Here is a 20,653-nt window from a genome sequence, read left to right as displayed (position 1 = left end):
CCCCGCCCCCCGCGTCAGCCGCGCGCGCGCGCGCCTCCCGGGACTCCCGGGGCGGGCGGGGACGCGCAGACCCCGCTCGGCACGTGGCCCGGCGCGCGCGCGCGCGGCTCGGCCGGTGCGCAAGCGCTGGGCGCGCTCAGCCAGCCCACGCCCAGGCCGACTGACGGTGGGAGGGAGCGCGCGCTCACGTCGGCACGCGCATGCCTGAGCACTGGGAGCTCCGCCCCTCGAGCCGCCCCGCCAAACCGGTTCCAGCTGGAACGGGACGCATGCTCCGTGCCGTGGGAGGAGCGGTGCGAGTTAGTACTAGCTCACCGTGGCGACACCTCGCTGTCACTGGGGGAAACTGAGGGTCACAGCAAGGATCCTGAGCTGGTCTTCTCAACCCTGCATGGTCAAATTAGACCTCAAGTACTATGGACTCTACGTCCTAAGTATTTCTAGTTGTCCCCTCCCCTCCATCCTCCCTTTGCTGTCCTCAGACGGAGGCCTCCCGATTGGGTTCGAATCCTGATTCACCCTTTGGAGAGCTGTGTGACCTTGTACGAGATGCTCTTTCAGCCTCCCTGAGCCTCCGATTCCTCTTCAGCAAAAATAAAACCAACACACTCAGTGTGCCCCGAAGGGCAAAGGGCAGTAGGCGCTGCCTAAGTCCATCATTCCCTTCATGTCTCGTGGCACCTCTCTGTGCCCTGTTCCCCATTCTCATTTAGTCCTGGTCTTGAGTCGTTTCCTTACCGCCTCACCTCTCCAGACTGTAGTTATAGCAGGTCTGCTATCCACAGACACAGCTCCTGTTCCCTGACCTGCCTTGCTGGGTGACTTAGGCAAGTCCCTTACCTTCTCTGTGTATCTCTTTAATAAATGTAAAATGGAGAAAAGAACCTTAGTGAGATGATACAGTGTTTCTGATACCACTGTAGCGATTTTTGTAAAAAGGCATACTAATAACAAAAGAAAATGAGGATTATTGAGCCATTTCGATGCCAGACACTATGCTAAGCACTTTGAAAGTATTAGCTTACTCTGTCCTACTCACAGTCACTATGCTACACCTCTGCTATTCACGTAGCATTCATCTTTAAATTGACTTATTTAGAAAAATTCAAGGACAAGCCAGGCTCAGTCTTGCTCGGCCCCAGGCACAGAGAACCCTGCCCCTGCTCCAGTGCACCAGGCACCCTGCTGCCCCAGGACCTCTCCTCCTTGCCTGGCATACCTCCCCAGCTTCCTCCAAGTCTTTGCTTAAACATCTGTTTCTCAGCGAGGTCTACCCTAACTATCCTGTTTGTGATGCAACCCTTCCCTTTGCTCTGGGCTATTTTCCAACAAACCATATGCTTCTACATGTTATTTATTGTTTTGTCTGTACCCCCAACCCCCAACAGAATATACTCTCCACGAAGGCAGGGGTTTCTGTTTTGTTCACTGTTGTGTCCCGGGTGAGCATGGCCTGGCCCACTGTAGGTAGGTGATCAATAAGCATCTGTCCAATGAAAGAGCAGCCTGATTGCAAGGCTCATGTCCCTAACCACTGTTTAGTAGGAGCTCCATGGTTCCATTTGAGCACCTTAGTCATGCCCCTTGTTCACGAATCTCGATCCTGGCTTCATAGCCTGCCCACCAGTCCTTAGGCCCAGTCATTATTTCCCCCAGAAGGCTCAATGGGTCTGCCTAAAAACAGGGTGATGATTTGTGCACTAGGCACACAGTAGGCACTCGATTAACCAGGAATGTCCTGGACCAAGGCTTGGTAGAGCCCTGGGAGGAAGCCTGCCTTCTGCTCAGTGCCTCTGTGCAGAGGTACAGCAATAGGAAATTCTGACCCCTCATCACTCACTCCGGGAAGGCCTCCTGGAGTGAGGAGGAGTGAGGCCTAGTCCTCACTGGAGTCCTCACTTTGCCTGGACCTCCAACCCATCCTGGCCAGCTTGCCACGTAATTCTCCCGGAAACTCTTGTAACCATGCCATACCTCTTTACCAGAACCCTGGATGGCTCCCCTGCCCACAGGATAATGGGAAACTCAAGGCTTAGGAGTCAGGCAGACCCAGATGGGAAATAGCTCCCTGACCTACTAATTGGGTGACCTTGACCTGACACTCACCTTCTCCATGCTGTAGTTTCTTTGAAAGAGTTGTGTCACATGTGTATATGTATACGTATGTGAGGTTAAACTGAGTTAACTCAGGAATGTCAGATATGTGTAAATATTCTGGCCACAGCAGACATCACCAGTTGATGGTGGCACACTTCTCTGCTTAACTAAATCTCAGTCTTGGGCTCCAGGGATCAGAGATGAACACAGGAGTTGAAATCTATTTGCAATCTCTGGACATAATGGTCTTTGAGGTTCCTCTCAGCCCTGACACTCTGGGAACTGGAGTGTTCATTCTGACAGGAGCCCATAGTGTGATAATCAGAGATTGTGGAGGGCTAGGCCTGGGGGAGGGCTGCAAGGGGACAAGGCTGACCGGAGGGTTGATTGCTTACTGGAATTTTGTCAGCCTCCCTTCCTCTATGGAGGAGGGAGTGAATCAGAAGAGAAACTGGGAACATTCTGGGGGAGAGGGGAGGGGACAAAGAAGGGACTCAGAGGATGACTTGGATGGGAAGTATTTGGGCGGGGAAGAGGGTCCTCAAACTCAAGCCTCACAACATTGATGGAGAATTTGAAGCATAGGGAGGGACTGGAACCTCCCAGAGTGACACAGGAGAGAGGAAACTAGATCTCAGGGTTCCTGAGCAAAGAGCAAGCATGTATCCCGGGCCAGGAACCTATCCCAGCTCAGCCTAGAGCTTCAAGGACTGCAGGGAGAGCCCCCCAGTGTGTGTAACCTGGTGTGTGTGTGTGTGTGTAAACACACATGCACATGGAATCATGTGCTGGTACAGAGAGCGCAGTTGGCAGGAGCTGGGGGGTGGGGGGTGCTACCCAGACCCTGGGTGATGCCACACCCTCCCTTGTGGTTCAGAGAGAATGGGAGAGACACAGAAGGGGAAGCTAGGGAGGGAGGACGGCCAGAAACTGGGAGGGGAGGAAGCAGGGGGCTGTGAAGGGAACAGGGTTGAGGGAGGCAAACCAAAGGCTAAGGAGGTGGGAGAGAGGGCAGAGGAAGCTGGAAGAAAGGGATGGTGAAAGGGAGGGAGGAGAGGAGAATGAGCACTAAGGGGAGCTGGGTAGAGGGAGGGAGTGGGAGGGAGAGTCTTCTTTGTTCTTTCTTCTTCTCTTTCCCAGAGGGTGAGAGAAGGCAGGATGGGGCTGACTGTGGGGTGATGGCACCCCTGTGGCCCCTTCCAGGTGGGCCCTTTGGCTGGGAGGGGCACATATATATAGCCAAGCTGCTTCCCCCACCATCCTAGCTGGAGCTGACCCTGCCTGCCAGTCACCTGCCAGAGCTATTTCTGGAATGTGGAATCTGGGTCAGAAGGGGGGAGGGAGAGAGAGGAGTGGAGGCAGCAGTCCTGGCAGCTGGGAAGCTGGTGAGCTCTAAGTGGGTGGGTAGGCGGGCAGCTCCAGGCTCTGCCCACGGCCACTCTAGAGAGGCCCTCCCCTTCCGGGCTCTCACTGCCTCAATAACCCCTCCTCACCCACATCCACCCACCTGCCTGCATGTGGCCTGAGTCCATACGTTCCCACGTGCGAGTGACAAAGAGCTTTCATACCCCTCAGCAACCTGGGGGCTCAGAACAGCCCTAAGGGTCTGTGTGTACCTGGGGCCTGGACTTCTCACTTTCTAGAGACAGAGCTGAGGAGAGGAGGCCACCTTCTGAGCAGGGGTGACCCCTGCGGGGCAACAGTGGCTGAGATAGGGTGGGCCTGTGCGTTGGTGTTGGTGTGGGTCTATATGGAGGGAGGTCGTTATGGGCAGAATTGCCATGGATGGTTGTGCTAGTTTTCCACTGACTAAGGATGCCACATATAGGGCGGGTGCTGTTTACAATACAGACATAATTGAATTATATACTTATCATGACAAATTTGTGACAGATGGCAGAAAAAGACCTTGTTCTAATAAAAATTATACATCGTGACAATTTTCCAACAGACGGCAATTAAGTGTCTTGGGGGGAGTGCCCTTTCCTAACCCAGCACAAAGGTACCGTATGGACCAGCTGCAGCTCTGGGCACAGTTGGAAAATCTGGTGGCTTTGGTTTTCCCTGTGAGGCAGGTAGGTTTACCTCCTGAGCATGAGGGGATTGGAGGGTGGAGGAGAGACGAGCAAGTATGTAGTGGTCACTGTGGAGACTCGAGGGAGGGCTGACCTGGAAAATGTTGGGGGTGAATTTTTTTGGTGGCTCTAGTCTGCTAGAGGCATGATTTCCTCACAGGTGTGGAGGGGGCATGAGTCTTGAAAGAGACACACGTGTGTGAGTGTGTATGCAGGTGTATGTAGAGATTACATGTATGTGTGTGCATGTGGGGAATATCCATGTGGCATGTGTTTTTATAACTTTTCATATCATACAGAGGTCTAAGGGTCTACAACTTCATGTATGTCTGTAAGTAGGTGTGAGGTATTGTTGCTACATGATATCTTCTTGAGTGTCTTGGTTTGGACTACAGCCCCCAAACTGAGAATAACTGGAGGCCCACTCCCTATATTTAAAGCCAGGTGCTGGATCACCCATAGAGGACAGACTGTTGGGGGCGGGTGGTTGATAGAATTTTTGGCCTCTTTTTCTTTTTAGATTTTAGGTTACTCAATCAGGAGGAGCCACATCCAGACCCGACATAAATCATGAGATCCCACTGTTACGAATGGAAGAGACTTTGGGGGTCTTGAGGATAAGTGTTTTTTTTTTTCTTAAAGATTTATTTATTTATTTATTAGAGAACGAGAGGGAGAGAGAGTGTGCATGTGCGAGCACATGCGCCAGCATGGGGAGAGGCAGAGGAGGAGGGAGAGAATCTCAGGCAGACTCTGCACTGAGTGCAGAGCCCCACACAGGGCTCGCTCTCACGACCCTGAGATCATGACCTGAGCTGAAACCAGAGTCAGATGCTTAACCAACTGAGCCACCCATGTGCACCAGATAAGTGTATTTTCTACGTGAGAGGAACGTGAATAAATGTGGCCAAGAGAGTGGACTACAGTAGATTCAATTATTAACCCTGATTTTTCACCCCTCCCTGTATCCACACCATTGCCATAAAAATACAATAGAATTTTAGAAGATAGTATGTACGTAGAGGCCTTGAAATGTGCTTGTGTCCTTAGGCTTGTTCTCTTGTGCTTCCGCCATCACCATGAAAAGAACATGCCCTGGTTGGGTCACTGATCCCGGGAGAACCCTTTGGTTCTAGGAGGAGGATGAGAGATGTGGGACAGAACTGTTCCCACTGACCCACAGATGTGGGAGCAAGAAATGTGTTAATTGTTGTATTACACTAATTTTGTGGTTCTTTGTTATGCAGCACTATTTTGGCAATAGCTGATCAATACAGGGACCCAAGCAGACCCAAGGACCCAATACAGGGACATGTAGCCCATGACCCATCCTTAGTCCATTCATGAGTGATTTGGTTTGGGGAAGATTAGAGGATGAGTCTATTTGAAGAAAATTGCCGGCCCACCTCATACTTAGGGAACATCTCACGGGCCTGATGATAGAGGGAATCTGGTGCCTTACCTGAGGCTCCTAGGGGGACTGTAGCAGGGTGCCTGGGAGAGCCTGGCAGGGATCCCCTGGATTTGGAGGCCCTAGAACCAGGCCTCAGCATCTGCTAGGAGACCTTTAAAATAGAGACTGGCAGGGTTACCCATGACAGCAGGTCTGGAAGAAGGGCTGTAGCATAGAAGCCCATACTTCCAGAGCTCCCCAGGGTGAGGGCCTCATTGTCACACAGGTAGAATGGGAGTAAAGGAAGAAAGTGAGGCTGGAGTTGTCATCAGAGGATTTTGTCTAAGATGCCCGCCCAGCAAGGCCAAGTCCCTTAGCGAAGAGAAGCTGAGTGGGGAGGAGGGGGACCAGCAGATGGAGAGGTAGAGGGGGAATAAGAAGCAGTGGGCTGGAGGGGGACTGCCTATGCCAGGGAAGGAGGCACCGTGAGGCCCTCCAAAAGCATCACTTAGCAGAGAGAGCCAGCATGTGGCTTCGGTCATCCAGAAAGTCCCAACATCGGACAACACCTGTGCTGGCTACCTTCCCCTGCCACCTGGAGGGACCAGAAACGGCCACTAGTGAACAAGGGACAGAGCCGACAATGACCACCATGCCCAGCTCCCTCCTGCGGGCTTCATAGCCCGAGTCAGGCTTTACCTGCAGAAGCATGAGATCTGAGGTTGGTAAGACTAAAGCTTTGCAGTGAGGCCAGACTTGACTCTTAACACCGAAAAATGAGACTATTCCTTACGGTCTAAAAGTGACTGGAAAAGCTCAGGGATCTGCCCAGAAATCACCCAGGATTGGAAAGACAGTAGGGAGACAAAGTCGTTTCTTGCTCTGCCCCCTACAAAGGCAAGTTCATTCATTCGATAGACTAATTTCCTTCATACAGAATATGCATAGGATTCAAGTTCATTTATTTACATCAAACACCAACTGAGCACTTGAAACATGTCTCTTTTCCTACAACAATCCAATCCCAACTGCTCTGACTGCCAGGAAAGTCGGAGTCATGTCTGAGAAGCAACAATAATAGCTCCCACCATGTACAAGGCCCTGCCTGAACACTCCCTGATCTCATCTCCCCAAGAACTCTCTGGGGCCTGGCTTATGCCTCAGTGTATAGATGAGGAAACTGAGACTCCCAGAGGAAAACTAGCTAGCCAGAGAAAGATCGAAGCTCTCTCTACTAAACCAGAAATAGTCTATGATTTTCCCTGGTCTTGGTTTTCATGGTTTACTCTGTGACGCGAGGTTCCCCTTTTTCTCTGATCATGCACAGAGTGTCACCGGAGGACTTACAACAAGTGTCAGGAAGGACAGGTGGTCCCTGTGGACACGAGAGACACCTGCAAACCCACTCCGCTGAGAAGGCTCAGTGCAGATGCCATCCTCTTCCCTGCAGGTTCTAACCTCACCATAGGTTCGCCTACCTGAACTAATCCAAACAGGGAGGTGCGGCTTCAGTAAGCCCTGCCCACCAGCAGCTGGCTGCTCTGAGCCAGGGTCAGGATCCCAAAGCAGGGGCCCTCTCTGACCCCCTCACCCTATTGCCAGTGATGACATCTCCCTCTGTGACCCCCGTTTGAGCTCCAATTTGTCCTTTGGTGGGAAGTTCAGTCTCAAGCCTTCCCGCTTGTGCTAACTATCCCTCCAACCCTGGCTGGCCCACCATGGGTTCTTCCCCGGCATTCCCCACATCTGGTCCACCAGGAATGGTCCCTGGGGGTTCCCTTGTGAGAAACAAACAGCCCCTGCCCCCAATCTCAGTACTCACTTGGAAGCGTGCGACTGTTGCTGAGGCTGCCAGTGCTGGGCGGAGGGGAGAGGGACTGCAGGGAGACATTGTCCTCCTCCTGCGAGCAGCCCGCCTGGATGGCCCGCAGGTAGCTGTGGCTGCGGGAGCGAAAGTAGCTGGGCAACGGCAAGTCCAGTGCCTCGGCGGCTGCAGACTCCGCTTCACTGCAGGCAGACTCACAGGCTGCCTCATACTGGTCACTCAGATCTGCCTCCCGTACCTAGCCGGGCAAAGGCGGGCGTCAGGGGCCAGCAGCGCCCATTCTGGAGGGAAGGGATGCTTGGTGGTTGGCTCAGCGGCAGGGCTGGAGAGTCGGGGGCGGGGGGCGGCTCAAGTCAGCTCACCCTTTCCTCACATCTCACTCTTTGGACCACAATTTTCCCATGTCTACAATGCAGGAGAAACTATTAAGGACACTTAGTGGATCTTGTGTGTTCACACTGATCAACTGATAGATCCTGAGGTCACATCTGAATTCAGCCACAAAGAAGGCTATCATCAATTAGTAATGTCTACCTTGAATGTTGGAATGGGAGGTGGCAGTAGGTGTGCTAGATAATTACCATCTTATGGTCCAATTCCTTTACTTTCACAAGCAAAGAAACTGAGGGCCAGTGAGGGGAAGATACTTGCCAGGTGTACCCAGTGAGGAAGTGGCTGAATCAATACTCCAAATATGAATTTAAGGAAGATTAGTCTAGCCCTGGAGTACAGAATGAATATTGGGAAGGGAGTCTGGAACGGAGGCTGAGGCCAGAGATGAAGCTGATGCGACAGTCTGGTAAGAGAAAACTGGAACGAGGGTAGTGGCAGTGAGGATTGATTAGTGATGTCCAGGGCAGTATGCAGAATGGTGGCATACATACTATTTGTCATCTCACTCCTAGTTCAACCTTATCTAGATGGTTTCTAAGTGTCTCTCTAGAGATGGCCATCCAAGATCCTACAGATCTGCAGCTGAGAGTGTGAGCATACAGGGCCCCGCCATACATATACTCTCCAAGGGTTCTGGAAGAGTCTGTTTGACCCAGGTCTCAGGCCATGATGGTAACTGGAGACCACAGAGTATAAGCTGAGGAGTCGGCGGGCAAAGGATGGACACTGAGTGGAGGTCCTGAGGGGAGGCCTGGGCAAGAAGGGAGGGGGCAGAAATTGACTGAGCACCATGTGGAGGAAAGATGGAGTTGTGCCTGAGGCCAGCTCTGCCTGTGTGACCTCCCGACTATCACCATCCTCTGGGTCAGTGTTTCCTATCTAAATGAAATGCCTGGCACTGCATCAGGTAAAATGACTAGATGGATCACCACCCAATCTGGAGCATATATGTTTGGAAAGGTCTAAATTTGTGCTGTCCAATTTGGTAGCAGCTAACCACATGTGGCTAAATTTTAAATTAAACAAAAAATTCAGTTCCTTAGCCACACTAGCTACATTTCACTTGCTTACGCCACCTTACGGGACAGCGTGTAGTACAGAACATCTCCATCTTCACAGAAAGTTCTGTCGGACAACACTGATAAATTAAAATGTAGGCCATGTGGCATACCCAACATTCATTTGGAGTAGGTTTGAAAGAGACAGGTGTTTATCCTCCACGGCTGTAACCTGAAGTACACTGAGAGGCCCTTGTGATTGCCAAGGGCAATGAGGTCTTGCTTTGGGATTGCAGGCATGGCACAGTTCTGGAACTAGACTGCCAGTTTTGACCCTGGGTCCATCTTTCCTTGCAGTATGAGTATGGGCAAGTCACTTAACTGCTCTGTGCCTCAGTTTCCCCATCTATAAAATAAGGGCTAATTAGAGACCAAATTTCATAGGATTGTTGTCAGGATTAAATGAGATCATTCATATCACATGCTGAGAACAGAGTCAGGAGAGTAAGCACCTGGTGACCTGTCCCTATTATTAAAGGAAGCTCCGTGGGGTGAGCGCAAGGATTTGTAAGTATCAGTTAAGATGCTCCCGAGCTCTGGGAGGTTAGGCCAGCTGGTCAGAGCTGTTGGTATGTGTGTCACTGAGGAATTACTGTGTGCAGGGAACACCCTGGAATTTTGTATGTTAACACATCACATCCTTACTACAAGCCTGTGGAAGTTAGCGGAGGAAGAGGTCAGCTGGCCCCCTGTGGGCTCCCCAAAGACCCTCTGGAACACTGTGTTTGAGAAGAACTGTGACATGAACATGGAGGCAGGCACATGAGGCATCCACGGCTAGAATCAGGAGGTGAGGGGCCAGTACTAGTGTTGCCCCTTGGACAGGTCACTTGTCCACTCCTGGCCACAGTGAGGGGATGAGCTTGGAGCCCCTTTCAGCATCTCTTTCTGGTCTTGGAGCTGGGAAGGAGGAGAGGGCCACTTCCGGGGCAGGGTGGGTGTGCCCAGGAAGGGGGCACCCTTAGGGCAAACAGCCAGAGGGCCAGGACTAGCTCCACCACCAAGTTCTGTAAAATGGAAAAGTGTCTGCATTCATGCCAACACCCCAACATCCTTAAAGGTCTCGCTGGAGCCCAAGAAAGGAGAAAAGTTAGGGAATCTGGGGTCTAGGACCTGGAGGCCAGTACCACCAGCCCCCAGCTGCCAACGTGTCCAACTAAAACAGTCTCCCTAGCTAGAAGACTCCCAGGGTCCGCTTTCCTTTACCCTGGGATTATTTCTTGCCCCATCCATAGGACCTAGCCCATTCTTTCCCATTTTTGAGAAGAGGAAACTGAGGTGCAGAAAAGTGAAGTGAAAGGGTCAGTGAGGGAAAGGTCAGGGCAGAGCGTGAGCCTCGACTCCATGCTCACGGGCGGTGCCTTTCCTGGCCCTGGCGCTGCTGGCACCTGCTGGGGCTGGGGGCTGGGACCCCTCAGGTGCCAGGCCTCAGACCCAGCCCTGCACTCTGGGATTGGGGTATGAGAGAATGGCAAGCATACTGACCTGCTGCTCATGGCCAAACAACTGGGGGATCAGGGAGGCCTGTCCAAAAATCTGCAGGAAAGAGAGGGGGAGGGTTATGAGGAGACCAAGGCTGGGGGCTGGGGTAGGGTATTCAGATTCGGCTGCAAGAGGACTAGTGGCTAGCTGGGCTAATGTCCTCCTCAGACTGGCTGAGGCCTAGTCTGTTAGGAGGTCTCACTTAGCTTCCTCCAGGGATGGGAGGCTCACTCCTTCAGGGGCTGGGTGCTACCGAGGCTTTGTAATCTGCTGTTTACACTTCTTTCTTTTGGTCTGGCCCCTGGGAGATGCCCTGTCTGCTGCCCCTCACCTAGGCAGGCAGCCCCCCACCCCCCAGATCTACAGATTAGTCCCAGAGCCCAGAGCCTTCTCTTCCCTGGTCAGGGCCTACATAGTCCAGTGCCTGGTGGGAAGGGGGCTCCTTCTGGCAGGAGTCAAGGCCTCAGAGACACAGTCAGAGCTGGGACATCTCTGACTCTAGGGGCACATATGTGGCTCGGGTCACTCAAGCTTCTAGGGGTGAGGGTTTGAGGGCTCAGAGGACCCTGGCTTAGGAGAGAGGTGTGCTGGGCAGAGGGGAGTGGCAGAGACCTGCTGGGGTCCCCAGCCTGGCTGATTCCATGCACCCTTTTGTGTAGCCAAAGGACAAAGTGTTCCAGATGCCCGGGCCAGGCAGAGGTGAAAATGGGGTGTGTGAGAGAGAAAGACTCAGAGAGAAATATGGATATGGGACCTACGAGAGGGAGTCAGATAAAAATGTGAATGAGGGGAGAGAAAAACAGAGGGAGACAGACACAAAGACAGAAGACTGAGAGACAAGAGAACGCGGTAGGATAGGAGACACAGGGAGGGAAGCCATCCATTCAGCAGGTACCCATGTGCCCTGTGCCCACGTGCTGAGGACAAGGACGTCATGGGGAACCACACGGCAAGGTCCGCACCTGCAGGGAGCTCCCGGTCTTAAGAGTGAGACAGACATCAAGTAAATAAACAGATATAACTCCAGACAGTGATAGTGTTGTCAAGAAAATCAAGCAGGATAAGGGAACGGTGTCCTGGGGGATCCTTTTGACAGGTGATAGGGCAGGTTCCCCTGAGGTGACATTTGAGCCAAGACTGGAAACACAGAGAAGAACCAGCTGAGCAAAGATCTGAGAGAGGGGTGCTCCTGGGAGAGGAAACAGCAAGGTGTGTGAGGTGTGTGAGGAGCAGAAAGGAGGCAGGTGTGGCTGAACGTCTGAGATCCCGTGTCAGAGGGAGGCAGGCCCGCACCCAGCTGAATAAGGAGTCTGGCTTTCACTGGGGGCAGGCGGGAGCCATGGAGGGTTTGCAGCAGGGACATGGTGTGATCTGCCTTACATCCGTCACAAAGCTCCCTCTGGCCATTGGGAACAGAGTGCAGGTGGCAGGCCTGGAGGCCAGGAGACTTGGTGGGGCCTGCATGAGGGTGGCAGGGACAGAGTGCCACGGTTGGGGTGCTCTATTCCTCCCCATGTCTGAGGTCAGTCTCCTTGGTCTGGGAATGACAGTGCTGAGTGCTGAGGACAGTGCTAGGGGGCCAAGGGGGGATGCTATGGCCAGGCCAGGAACAGCAGAGTGGTGAGGAGCTGGGATCGGAAAGCCTTCCAGTGCTAAGCAGCGCATTAGCCTGGGCCATGGGGCTACATGCAGTGGGACCTGGGGCCTGTCCCTGCCCAGAAAGGAGGCTGGGGCCGCATCGGGTGCTTCCACTGCCCCACTCTGCTACTCCTAGCAGGTGTTGCCCTCTCTGGGCCTCGTCTCCTCATCCACACTATAGGGGAGCCCTTGAAACTTGGCTGGTCCTCCCTTTGCAAGCCCTAAAGTACTGTGCACATGGCAGGGGCTGGGGTCCAGGTGTAGGTCTGACAGCCTCGGATCTCTGCCCAGCTCTGCCTCCTCCTTGCTGTGTGAGCTCACCCAGCTGAGCCTCAGTTTCCTCATCTGTGAATTGGGGATATAAATAATAAGCACACCTCCCCCCCCCACCCCCTGACGTGGCTTCAAGGAGCTGGGAGTTAAGAGAATGAAAAGTGCAGCACAGCATGCTTATTGCTGTTAGTGGGAGATGTGTCTGGACCTTGAAGTTCTGACTTTCTACTGAGCCTGTGGGACATGGAAGTCCAGAGTGGAGAAGCAACTTACCCAAGGTCATACAGCAAGATAACAATAATAACCATAAAGTTAGCTACCCTTTGCTGAGAACACTACGTTCCTATCTCCTTAATTCCTCACAACGCTTTGAAATAAGAATTATCACCCTTCTGCGTAAATGAGGAAACTGAGGCTCAGGGAGGGAGTGACTTGTCCTGGGGTCATACTCTCAGTGAGAAGACTGGACTCAAGCTCAGGTCTCCAGTTCCCTCTCTGCAGGGCTCCTCGGCCTATAGCAGTGCTGTGGCCCCTCCCTCGGGGCCCTCAGCTCAGGCCATGGCATGTCAGGCCCTGTGACCACTCTCCAGCCACAGGACAGTCAGTGAGACAGACATACGTACACAGGCAGCTATGGGAACAAAGACCAAGCAGAAGCACAGTGCAGACTTCTGGGCACCACTCACCCTGGGCTCCTCCTGGGTGAGAGCTGGGGATCTCCCAAGCCCACTGACTTTGGCTATAGCTGCCACCCTCACCTGGCTGATGCAGCTGGAGTCATTGAGGCTGTCGCTGACGGGGTTGTAGTCCTCCTCCCAGCTTGGACACTTGGAGGGCAGCAGCATGTCCACTGAATCCAGGCGGTCCAGACTCCTGGTGAGGGTGGGGAGCAGACAGGGCTCAGCCCACCCATTGCTCAGCCTGAGAAATAGGCCCAGAGGGGGAAAGACTGGCCAAGGCCATCCAGTGGCAGAGGGAAAAATAGAAGTCACTGCCAGCCTGCGTAGTGTCCGGGGGGCGGGGGGTGGGGGGAGGTGAAGATAGGGTGGGGGAGGCAGGTCAGGGACACTGAGCAAGGGGAGAGCTCCCAGCTCTGGGAGGCTTGAATCTGGTGGGTGGGGTGATCCTCACCTGTCATGTCTGCTGCAGCCACGAGGTGGCAGCACAAGCTCACTTTTGAGCATTTCAAACCGAGGCAGCCCACACCAGCCCAATGCTACAGCCCTCTCCCCCACAGGTCTGGGGCAAATCCGATGCGCCGACAGAGGAGGTCGGTCAAGGCTCACAGCCTTGATCTCAGGCTAGAGCTGCCCAAAGGGCATCAGTTTCAACACAATATCCAGGTAGCTTCCACCAGACCCCTGCAGACTGCACTTCTCATGGCCCCTGCTCTTCAATTTTTCTCACATCTACCTGACCCTGGATTTCTCCCTCACCACTGCTCTGGGTTAAGATCCAAGCACCCAACAGCTCAGGCCTTGACATAGATGGGCTTGGATTGGAATGGAGCTTCCTCACTGGGTGACCCTAGGCAAGTCATGACCCCTTGCCCATGTCTCCGTTTCCTCTCCTACAAAGTGGGGGTGACACTGTGCCTGCCTGCATGGGGCTGTGATCAGGAGGATTCGGGAATCACACTAAAGTGCACTGGGGCAGGCACAGAGCCCAGAGTGCGGCAAGTGCTAACAAATGGCGCCCATTACTACTGATGCTATTATTATTATTTATTTCCTCTCATTCAAGGTCTGGGCCTGGGTCCTGTTCTCCTTTCCCACCTCAGTGCCCACTGGTCATTCATGGAAATGTAGGTTCCCAGGACTAGAAGGGGTCTTAAGAGATCATCCAGCTTAGCCCCCTCACTTAAAGATGGGGAAACTGAGGCTCAGAGAGGGACAGACCTGGGACTGGCCAGTGGTGTCCTGAATTCCCAGCTGGAGGCCATTCCCTGCCTTTTGTCCCACTGTGAACCCCCTAAGCAAATCCCTGTGGCAAGGAGACTCCGGGCTTCTCAGAGTACACTGCCCCTCTGCCTCAGCGCTCTGTCACTCTACCTGCTCTCTTCCCTCTGTCGCAGTCCTCCCAGGCCCCCTCCTCCCAGAAGCCTCGGCTCTTGCCCTCAGTAGTTGAAGAACTAGGACGAAGCTTGTTTCCCTTAATGCTTCTTTTTGTTTCCGACTTGCTTTTGTTTCTTTTCCTCAAAGGACTTTGAATCCCTCCTACTAAGTTTTACCTGTTTTGTACTTGATGACGGGCTTTTTTTTTTTTTTATAGATTTTATTTATTTATTTGAGAGAGAGAAAGAGCATGAGAGGGGGTAGGGTCAGAGGGAGAAGCAGACTCCCTGCCCAGCAGGGAGCCCGATGCGGGACTCGATCCTGGGACTCCAGGATCATGACCTGAGCCGAAGGCAGTCGCTTAACCGACTGAGCCACCCAGGCGCCCGGTGACGGGCTTTCTGTAACTTTTTTCCTCCCTCTCATTCTTTTCTGTTCTGATCCCCATGGTGATTTCTGCATGCGAAAGTCTCACCTTTCTCTAACATTTTAATTGTTGTTTTCTGTGTGCATGCATCTCATTTGTTCATACTTTCATTAACTCTTCCAAGTCTTAAAGCAACAGGGAAGGGCTTGAATGGTGGAATTCCAGGCAGGGTGACAGGACAGGTGAAGGCTGTCTATCTCCCTTTGACTTCTGGATACATCCTCCTCCCCAGTCTAGGAGCTCACCACAGGGATCAGTTACAGGGCCGAGGGCAGAGGGGGCTCTGGCCTTCCCTGGAAAGCAAGTACTTTGCTGGTACAAGTGGTGGGATCACTAGGGGCAGGGTTCTCCTAACCTGAAGAAGAGGATTCCCTGGCCCAGTTCCCCTGTGGGTGTGGAACTCACCTGGTGATGTGGCTCCTGTGGGCAGGGCCAGTCACTCTAGAGAGACTCTCCTTATCGTTTACCAAAGGATGAGACTCACCGGTGGTCAGGGCTTAACTGTGGGGGGCTTATGGCGGAGCTCTCCGGAGTCAACTCGTCAAAGGAAGGGGCCAACCTAAGGACGAGGATCTCAGGGAGAAGGCTTTAACCTAAAGTCGGGTTTACCTAGGGGGCCTGGATTATGGGGAGCCCGGGTTCACCTGGATCTGAGGCTGTAGGGCGGGATTCACCTATGGGCCGTAGGGAAGGAAAGCGAGGCTCCCGGGGGTGGGAAACGCCTGTGAGGAGCTCACCTATGGACTAGCCTTGCCAGTGAGCGGAGCCTGTGACAGCGGAGGAGGCTTTCCCAGGGGAGAGCTCACGTGCGGGGGGCGCGGAGGCCTCCAAAGGGCTGGTTAGCCTGTGGGCGGGGCTCCCAGCAGGCGGGACTTCGGAGACCTCCTGGGACCGGACTCAGACTTCGGAGCGGCTCTCCCGGGGGGCGGAGCTCCGGGGGGCCGGGCTAGCCTGTGGGCGGGGCTCTAGGAAGAGGGGCGACGCGCTCACCTGCGAGGGTTGCTCTGCTCTCCCAGCGACTGCTGCGTGGCCCTCAGGTAGCTCTGGCGCCGCGCGGCCGTCTTGGGTGAGGGCTTGGGGCTGCCGCCGGACTCATCGCTGTCCTCATCGCCCATGGCCTTGATGTAGCTGCCGCTGCGCATGCGCCTGCACGGGATGGGGCCCTCGGCCGCGGCGTCCGCGTCGCGCGGGGACAGCAGCGCGGTGCTCCACTCGCCGCCGCCGCCAGGCACCTGAGGATGGGCGGACAGACCTCAGCGAGGGTGGGGAGGGATCGGGGGGCAGCGCACACTCTCAGCGCGCCGCTGGCCGCCCATCCTCGCGCCCAACACCTGGAGAATGGTGCCCCGGACCCTGAAGCTCCCCGGCTCCCCGCCTCGTAGGGTCTCAGCCTTCCGTGCTGGGTACTGCCATTGAAGTCACCCAGCAGCAGGGCAGAGCCCCGGGCTGGGAAGGACACGAGTTCCAGAGCCGGCTCTGTCACAAGTTCACTGGGTGGCCTTAAGCAAATCCTTGCCCCTCTCGGACCTCAGATTTCTCCATGGATCCCAGGCTGGGTGTGCCCCAGCAAAACCGGCCAGGCTGTAAGATCACAGTGGGTGTTCACTGCAGCTCCTTTTCTGAGCACCCACTGTGTTCCCATCATGTCACCCTGCTATCTTAGAGGATGGCTTATGATCCCACTACACAGATGAGAACATCAGACCAGACTGAGGCCCTCAGACCTGGCACCAAGATCCTGTCCTAGGATGGGGGTAGGGGGAGGACTGGTCAGAGGATGCCAGCACATCAGTAGAGCGGCAGGGTCTTGGAGCCAAGGGACATCCTGTATCCCTTACTAGTGGGTAAGGCCAGGCATAGCGTGCAGAGAGACTGGTGGGGGTCTGGCAGCCAGGTAGTGACCTGGAAAAGGGGCTGTTTTCCCATCTGACATGTATACACAGTGGACATTCACCTCATGATGAAAGATTTCACACATCTTAGCACTTACAAGGTCCCTCAGCCCAAGCACAGAGCGAACACACCTTGCCATGTACACACATCTCAGAGAGCAAACGTACCTTCCCCCACCCCCCATCTCCCTAAGGACATGTCCTCCAGCAGCCACTCATCACTGCATGCCCCCCAACAAGTATACAACGTGAACACAGAGCATACTCACACCCTCCTCACGAACACGCCGCACTGAGGACACAGGGCAGCATGTCCCCACCTCACTGTGTCTTTGCCTCAACACACACACAGTGCACACCCTCGCTAGGTTCGACACGCTTCACCACAGATGCCTGGGTGACATACTTCTCAGTGTATATAGCATCACCATTCTTCACCACATGCAAACCGCCCTCCCAGAATCACCACATCTACACAGATACAACATCCTTCCAGGTGCCCGTATTGCCAGTGGCCAATTCTCGGCTGAGGGACGGTCCCAGTCTGGGATTCCCACCCCAGGACCCCCCCCCCCGCCCCCTGAGTTAACTGCCCAACCAGTCACTAAGGCCCACACAGTCTACCTCCCAAACCATTTGCTAGTCCATCTTCCCTATCTCCACCTGTCCCTTGGGAAGGTGGCCGTCGATATTCCTGCTTAAAACGTGTTGCTACCCCAGCACCCCACCCACCCACCTCCCATGACCCAAGCAGATAGCACAAACCCCAGAGCCTGCAGGGCCACCCTTTCATGGTGTTTCTGAAGCATTTTCACATGATCAGACCAAACCACACCATTCTGAGAGGAAGCCAGGTCACACACCACCCTCTCTGATGTTTCTAAACTAAGGAAGTGGACTGCGAGCCACAAAAGCCTTAAATATATAAAATACTGCCTAGATTTCCATTTTCCTCCTATTGAAAAAAAAAATAGCTTTTCCCCCCATAGTCTCACTGTCTTTGGAATTTTTATATAGAATGACAAGAACTCAGGGCATTGTCAGACTTTGATGTTCATCTGGTTCAAAATGCATCTGTGTTCCCAAAGGCTGGCCAGGCCTGTGCTGGCACACTCCCCAGGATGTAGCGCTCACTACCTACAGAAGCAGCCCCTTCCATCTTGGTGGGTTCTGAAATCTGCTTCCTGTAACTTCCACCCACAGCTTGGGTTCTGCCCCCAGGAACTGCACCCAGTTCATAACCCCGGGCTTTGCTCTTGAGGGCCCCAGGGGGATGTGTAGCAACAGAGATGTCTCTGAGCCTTTTGCCAATTTCCAGGAGTGTGGCTTTGCAAAGTGCATATTAAGTGCCTCAGTAAACATTAACACTTGAAAGGAGAAAGCTAGTCCCCCAAGCTGGCTTAGGGCCTCCTACAGCCCTCCATGCTGATCTCCATCACACTCTGCTCACACTGACATGACTATCTGTTCATGCATCTTTCTCTCCCAGCATCCTGATAATTGGGGCTCTGTCTTATTTATTTCTAGCTCTGTTCACTTAAATGTCCATCTCTTCCTCTGGCCCTCTCTCTTCTCACATTTCCTGAGCACTTCCTCTCTGCCAGACCCTGTCCTGGGCCTTAGGGACACACAGCTGCATCAGATGTGGTCCCTGTTTTCAAGGAGCCCCTGGTCTGGTGGGGGTAGCAGGCAGGAGGCTGGCATTTAGAATGCCATGCAATGGGTCCTATGAGGAGGGTGGAGGGCACAGCTTCCAGATTTGTCCTCTAGAGGGCAGGTACACGTTTCAGTTCCTACTCTTGGGCTGGGCTCAGAAGAACCCTAATCAATGTCTGCTGAAAGCATGACCACCGGAAGGAATCCCCTTATTAGCAAGTACCACCAGATACCCATTTCACAGGGGTTTATTCACAGAGGCCCATAATGAAGCGACTTTCCAAGTAAATCTGTGGTACAGCTGAGTCTCAGAACAGGTGCCCTCCCCATATTCCTTACCCCACCCCTAATCATGGAGGGACCCACCTGCAGGTAATGGTAGGCTAGACCCTGGTGGCAGGATTTGGACTTTAGCAGGCTCTTATCCAAGGTGGCTGAGGTCTTCTGGCAGACTTCATGGGCGTGGCTGAGGGTCAGAGTGGACCAGGAGCCCCGCTTGACATAGTTGGTGTCAGTGCCCACCCCAAGGCTGGGGCAGGCGGCTGGGGGTGCGGGTGGGGGCGGCGGGGCAGTCAGCTCAGCGGTGTTGTTTTTGGCTGCTTTGAGCATGTGCCCGCTGATGGTGTTGTAGGCGTGCATGAAGTAGCGTGGCTGGCTGCGTTCCGCCTGTCTGCCGAGCGTCATCAGCCCAGAGGCTGGGCCACTGCTGCGGAAGGCGCCACCCTCGCCGTCCAAGTTGTCATCAGAGCTCCACCAGCCCGAGATGTTGGAGCGGCTACGCCGTTTGGGTTCCCCAGCCTTGGCCCGTTCCTTGCTCTTGGCCCTCCGGCCCTTGCCGTCCTCCAGGCCACCTTTCTTGCTGCCATTGCCACCGACCTTGGCTGCCGTGCCCTCCAGTGAGGGCGCCTTGGTGAAGAAGAGCCGCTGGACCGAATGGACCAGGTGGCGGATGCGGCCAGGACTCTCACCTCGGGCCTTGGCCTCACCACGGGGGAACTGGAGCGTGCTAAAGCCATCGCGGTGGATGGGCAGTTGCTTCTCAAACTGGTCCAGGAGGTTGGCAGGCAGCCGGTTGATCTTGGTGGCCTGGGCATGGCTGGGGAAGGGGCTCTCCTCTGGCACCTCGAAGTGGGAGTTATAGTGGATGCGGGGGAAGGTGCTGCTTGGAGGCGGCAGTTGGTTGTTGAGTGGGAAGAGACCATCCCCAGGCAGAGTGTTCTGGCCAGGGAATCGAGCCTCGCGGGCAAAGGCCTCCGTGGGCGATAGCAGGTAGGGGTTGCGGTCAGGCCCTGCGAACAGGGGCTCATGCGGTGGGTCCAGGCTGTCGGAGAGGTGGCGAGGGCGGCTGTCACCGAGGCCTTTCATGATCCCGGCCCTCAGGGCAGGGGCCGTTGCCCTAGTGGGGCGCCCGGGTTGCCTCTCCCGGGCAGCGGCTATCCTGGGGAGAAAAAACAGAGAGGAAATCAGCTGAATTTGGAGGGGACAGGGTGCTGGGAATGTCACCCAGACCCCCACAGATCTCAGGATGGGGAGGATTTCTGAAGACTCTTGGCCTACCTTTAACACTGTAGGGTGGAGGACAAGAAGACAAACGGAGGCCCACATGCCATATGTGTAATTCAAGGTCATAGTTCAGGCTGGCAAACTGTTAAAACAGATCCTACCTTGATGAACATATCTTCATAATAACCTGGAAAGCCAAGTTCGACCTCAAACTTCCAGGTCTCCTCCAAATTCCATGATCGAATGTAGTGGGCGGGGGGAGTGGCTCACCCTCTCTTTTCCTCCCACCTCTGACTCTATCCCTTGTTACAAGGAGCCACACGCCCACACGCACCCCAAGCTCACTCCACATGCCCTCAGGCCTAGGGATGGCCCCGGGCAGTGCAGGCCACCCATGGGAAGATCCTGTGCTGGCTGTGGAAGCAGGCCTGGGGCCATTTGGTTAGGGAATTCCAGGGTACCCAGGATCCAGAGTGTGGCTCTGGGTAAACATGTCCTCTTGGCCCCTGAACACTCTTGCCTATGAGTGGTTCAACATGGCTGAAAGAGGGCCAGAGAAGCCTTCTAAAGAGTAGGACCCATCTCACCTGAGTCTGAGAGCAGTACTGTCCAACTCTCACTTTAGCAGAGGAATCCTATATCACATGTAGACCCTCTATAAAAACCCACTCTGCCCCTCAACAGATGTCTACCGAGTGTGACTTCTGGGCTAGGCGCTGGGGGCTGCAAACATCAGAGAAGACAACAAGCCCATTAGCACATCATTTCTGACTGAACAAATCAACGACGGTCAGCCTGAACAGAGTTCTGAGTGAGTCAATAACCGGAGCACATCCTCAGGACTGGGTGGAAGGACAGGGCCTTGGATGGGGGTGGCGTTTAGGTGG

The 20,653-nt window shown here is 54.2% G+C and overlaps 1 protein-coding gene across 3 annotated transcripts in view; it reads right to left on the bottom strand.

Moving 5' to 3' along the window:
* The window catches only part of DLGAP4 (DLG associated protein 4), an 83,667-nt gene extending 64,039 nt beyond the window's left edge, over positions 1-19,628 (bottom strand). For 2 of the 3 annotated variants that reach the window (XM_021688984.1, XM_021688983.1), the window contains exons 1-5: positions 18,630-19,628; positions 15,706-15,947; positions 12,993-13,107; positions 10,327-10,377; positions 7,388-7,628 (exon numbers count right to left, since the gene is read on the bottom strand). In XM_021688984.1, coding sequence (XP_021544659.1) covers positions 7,388-7,628; positions 10,327-10,377; positions 12,993-13,107; positions 15,706-15,947; positions 18,630-19,628 — 1,648 coding nt within the window. The remainder of the gene's footprint in view (positions 1-7,387; positions 7,629-10,326; positions 10,378-12,992; positions 13,108-15,705; positions 15,948-18,629) is intronic. The other variant, XM_021688985.1, reaches the window with a different exon arrangement.
* Between the last annotated feature and the right edge of the window lie 1,025 nt (positions 19,629-20,653).

The sequence above is a fragment of the Neomonachus schauinslandi genome, chromosome 10, assembly GCF_002201575.2.
Source record: "Neomonachus schauinslandi chromosome 10, ASM220157v2, whole genome shotgun sequence".
NCBI lineage: Eukaryota > Metazoa > Chordata > Mammalia > Carnivora > Phocidae > Neomonachus > Neomonachus schauinslandi.
Note: the sequence above shows the minus strand (reverse complement) of the source record. Positions and strands in the feature narration are given on the sequence as shown.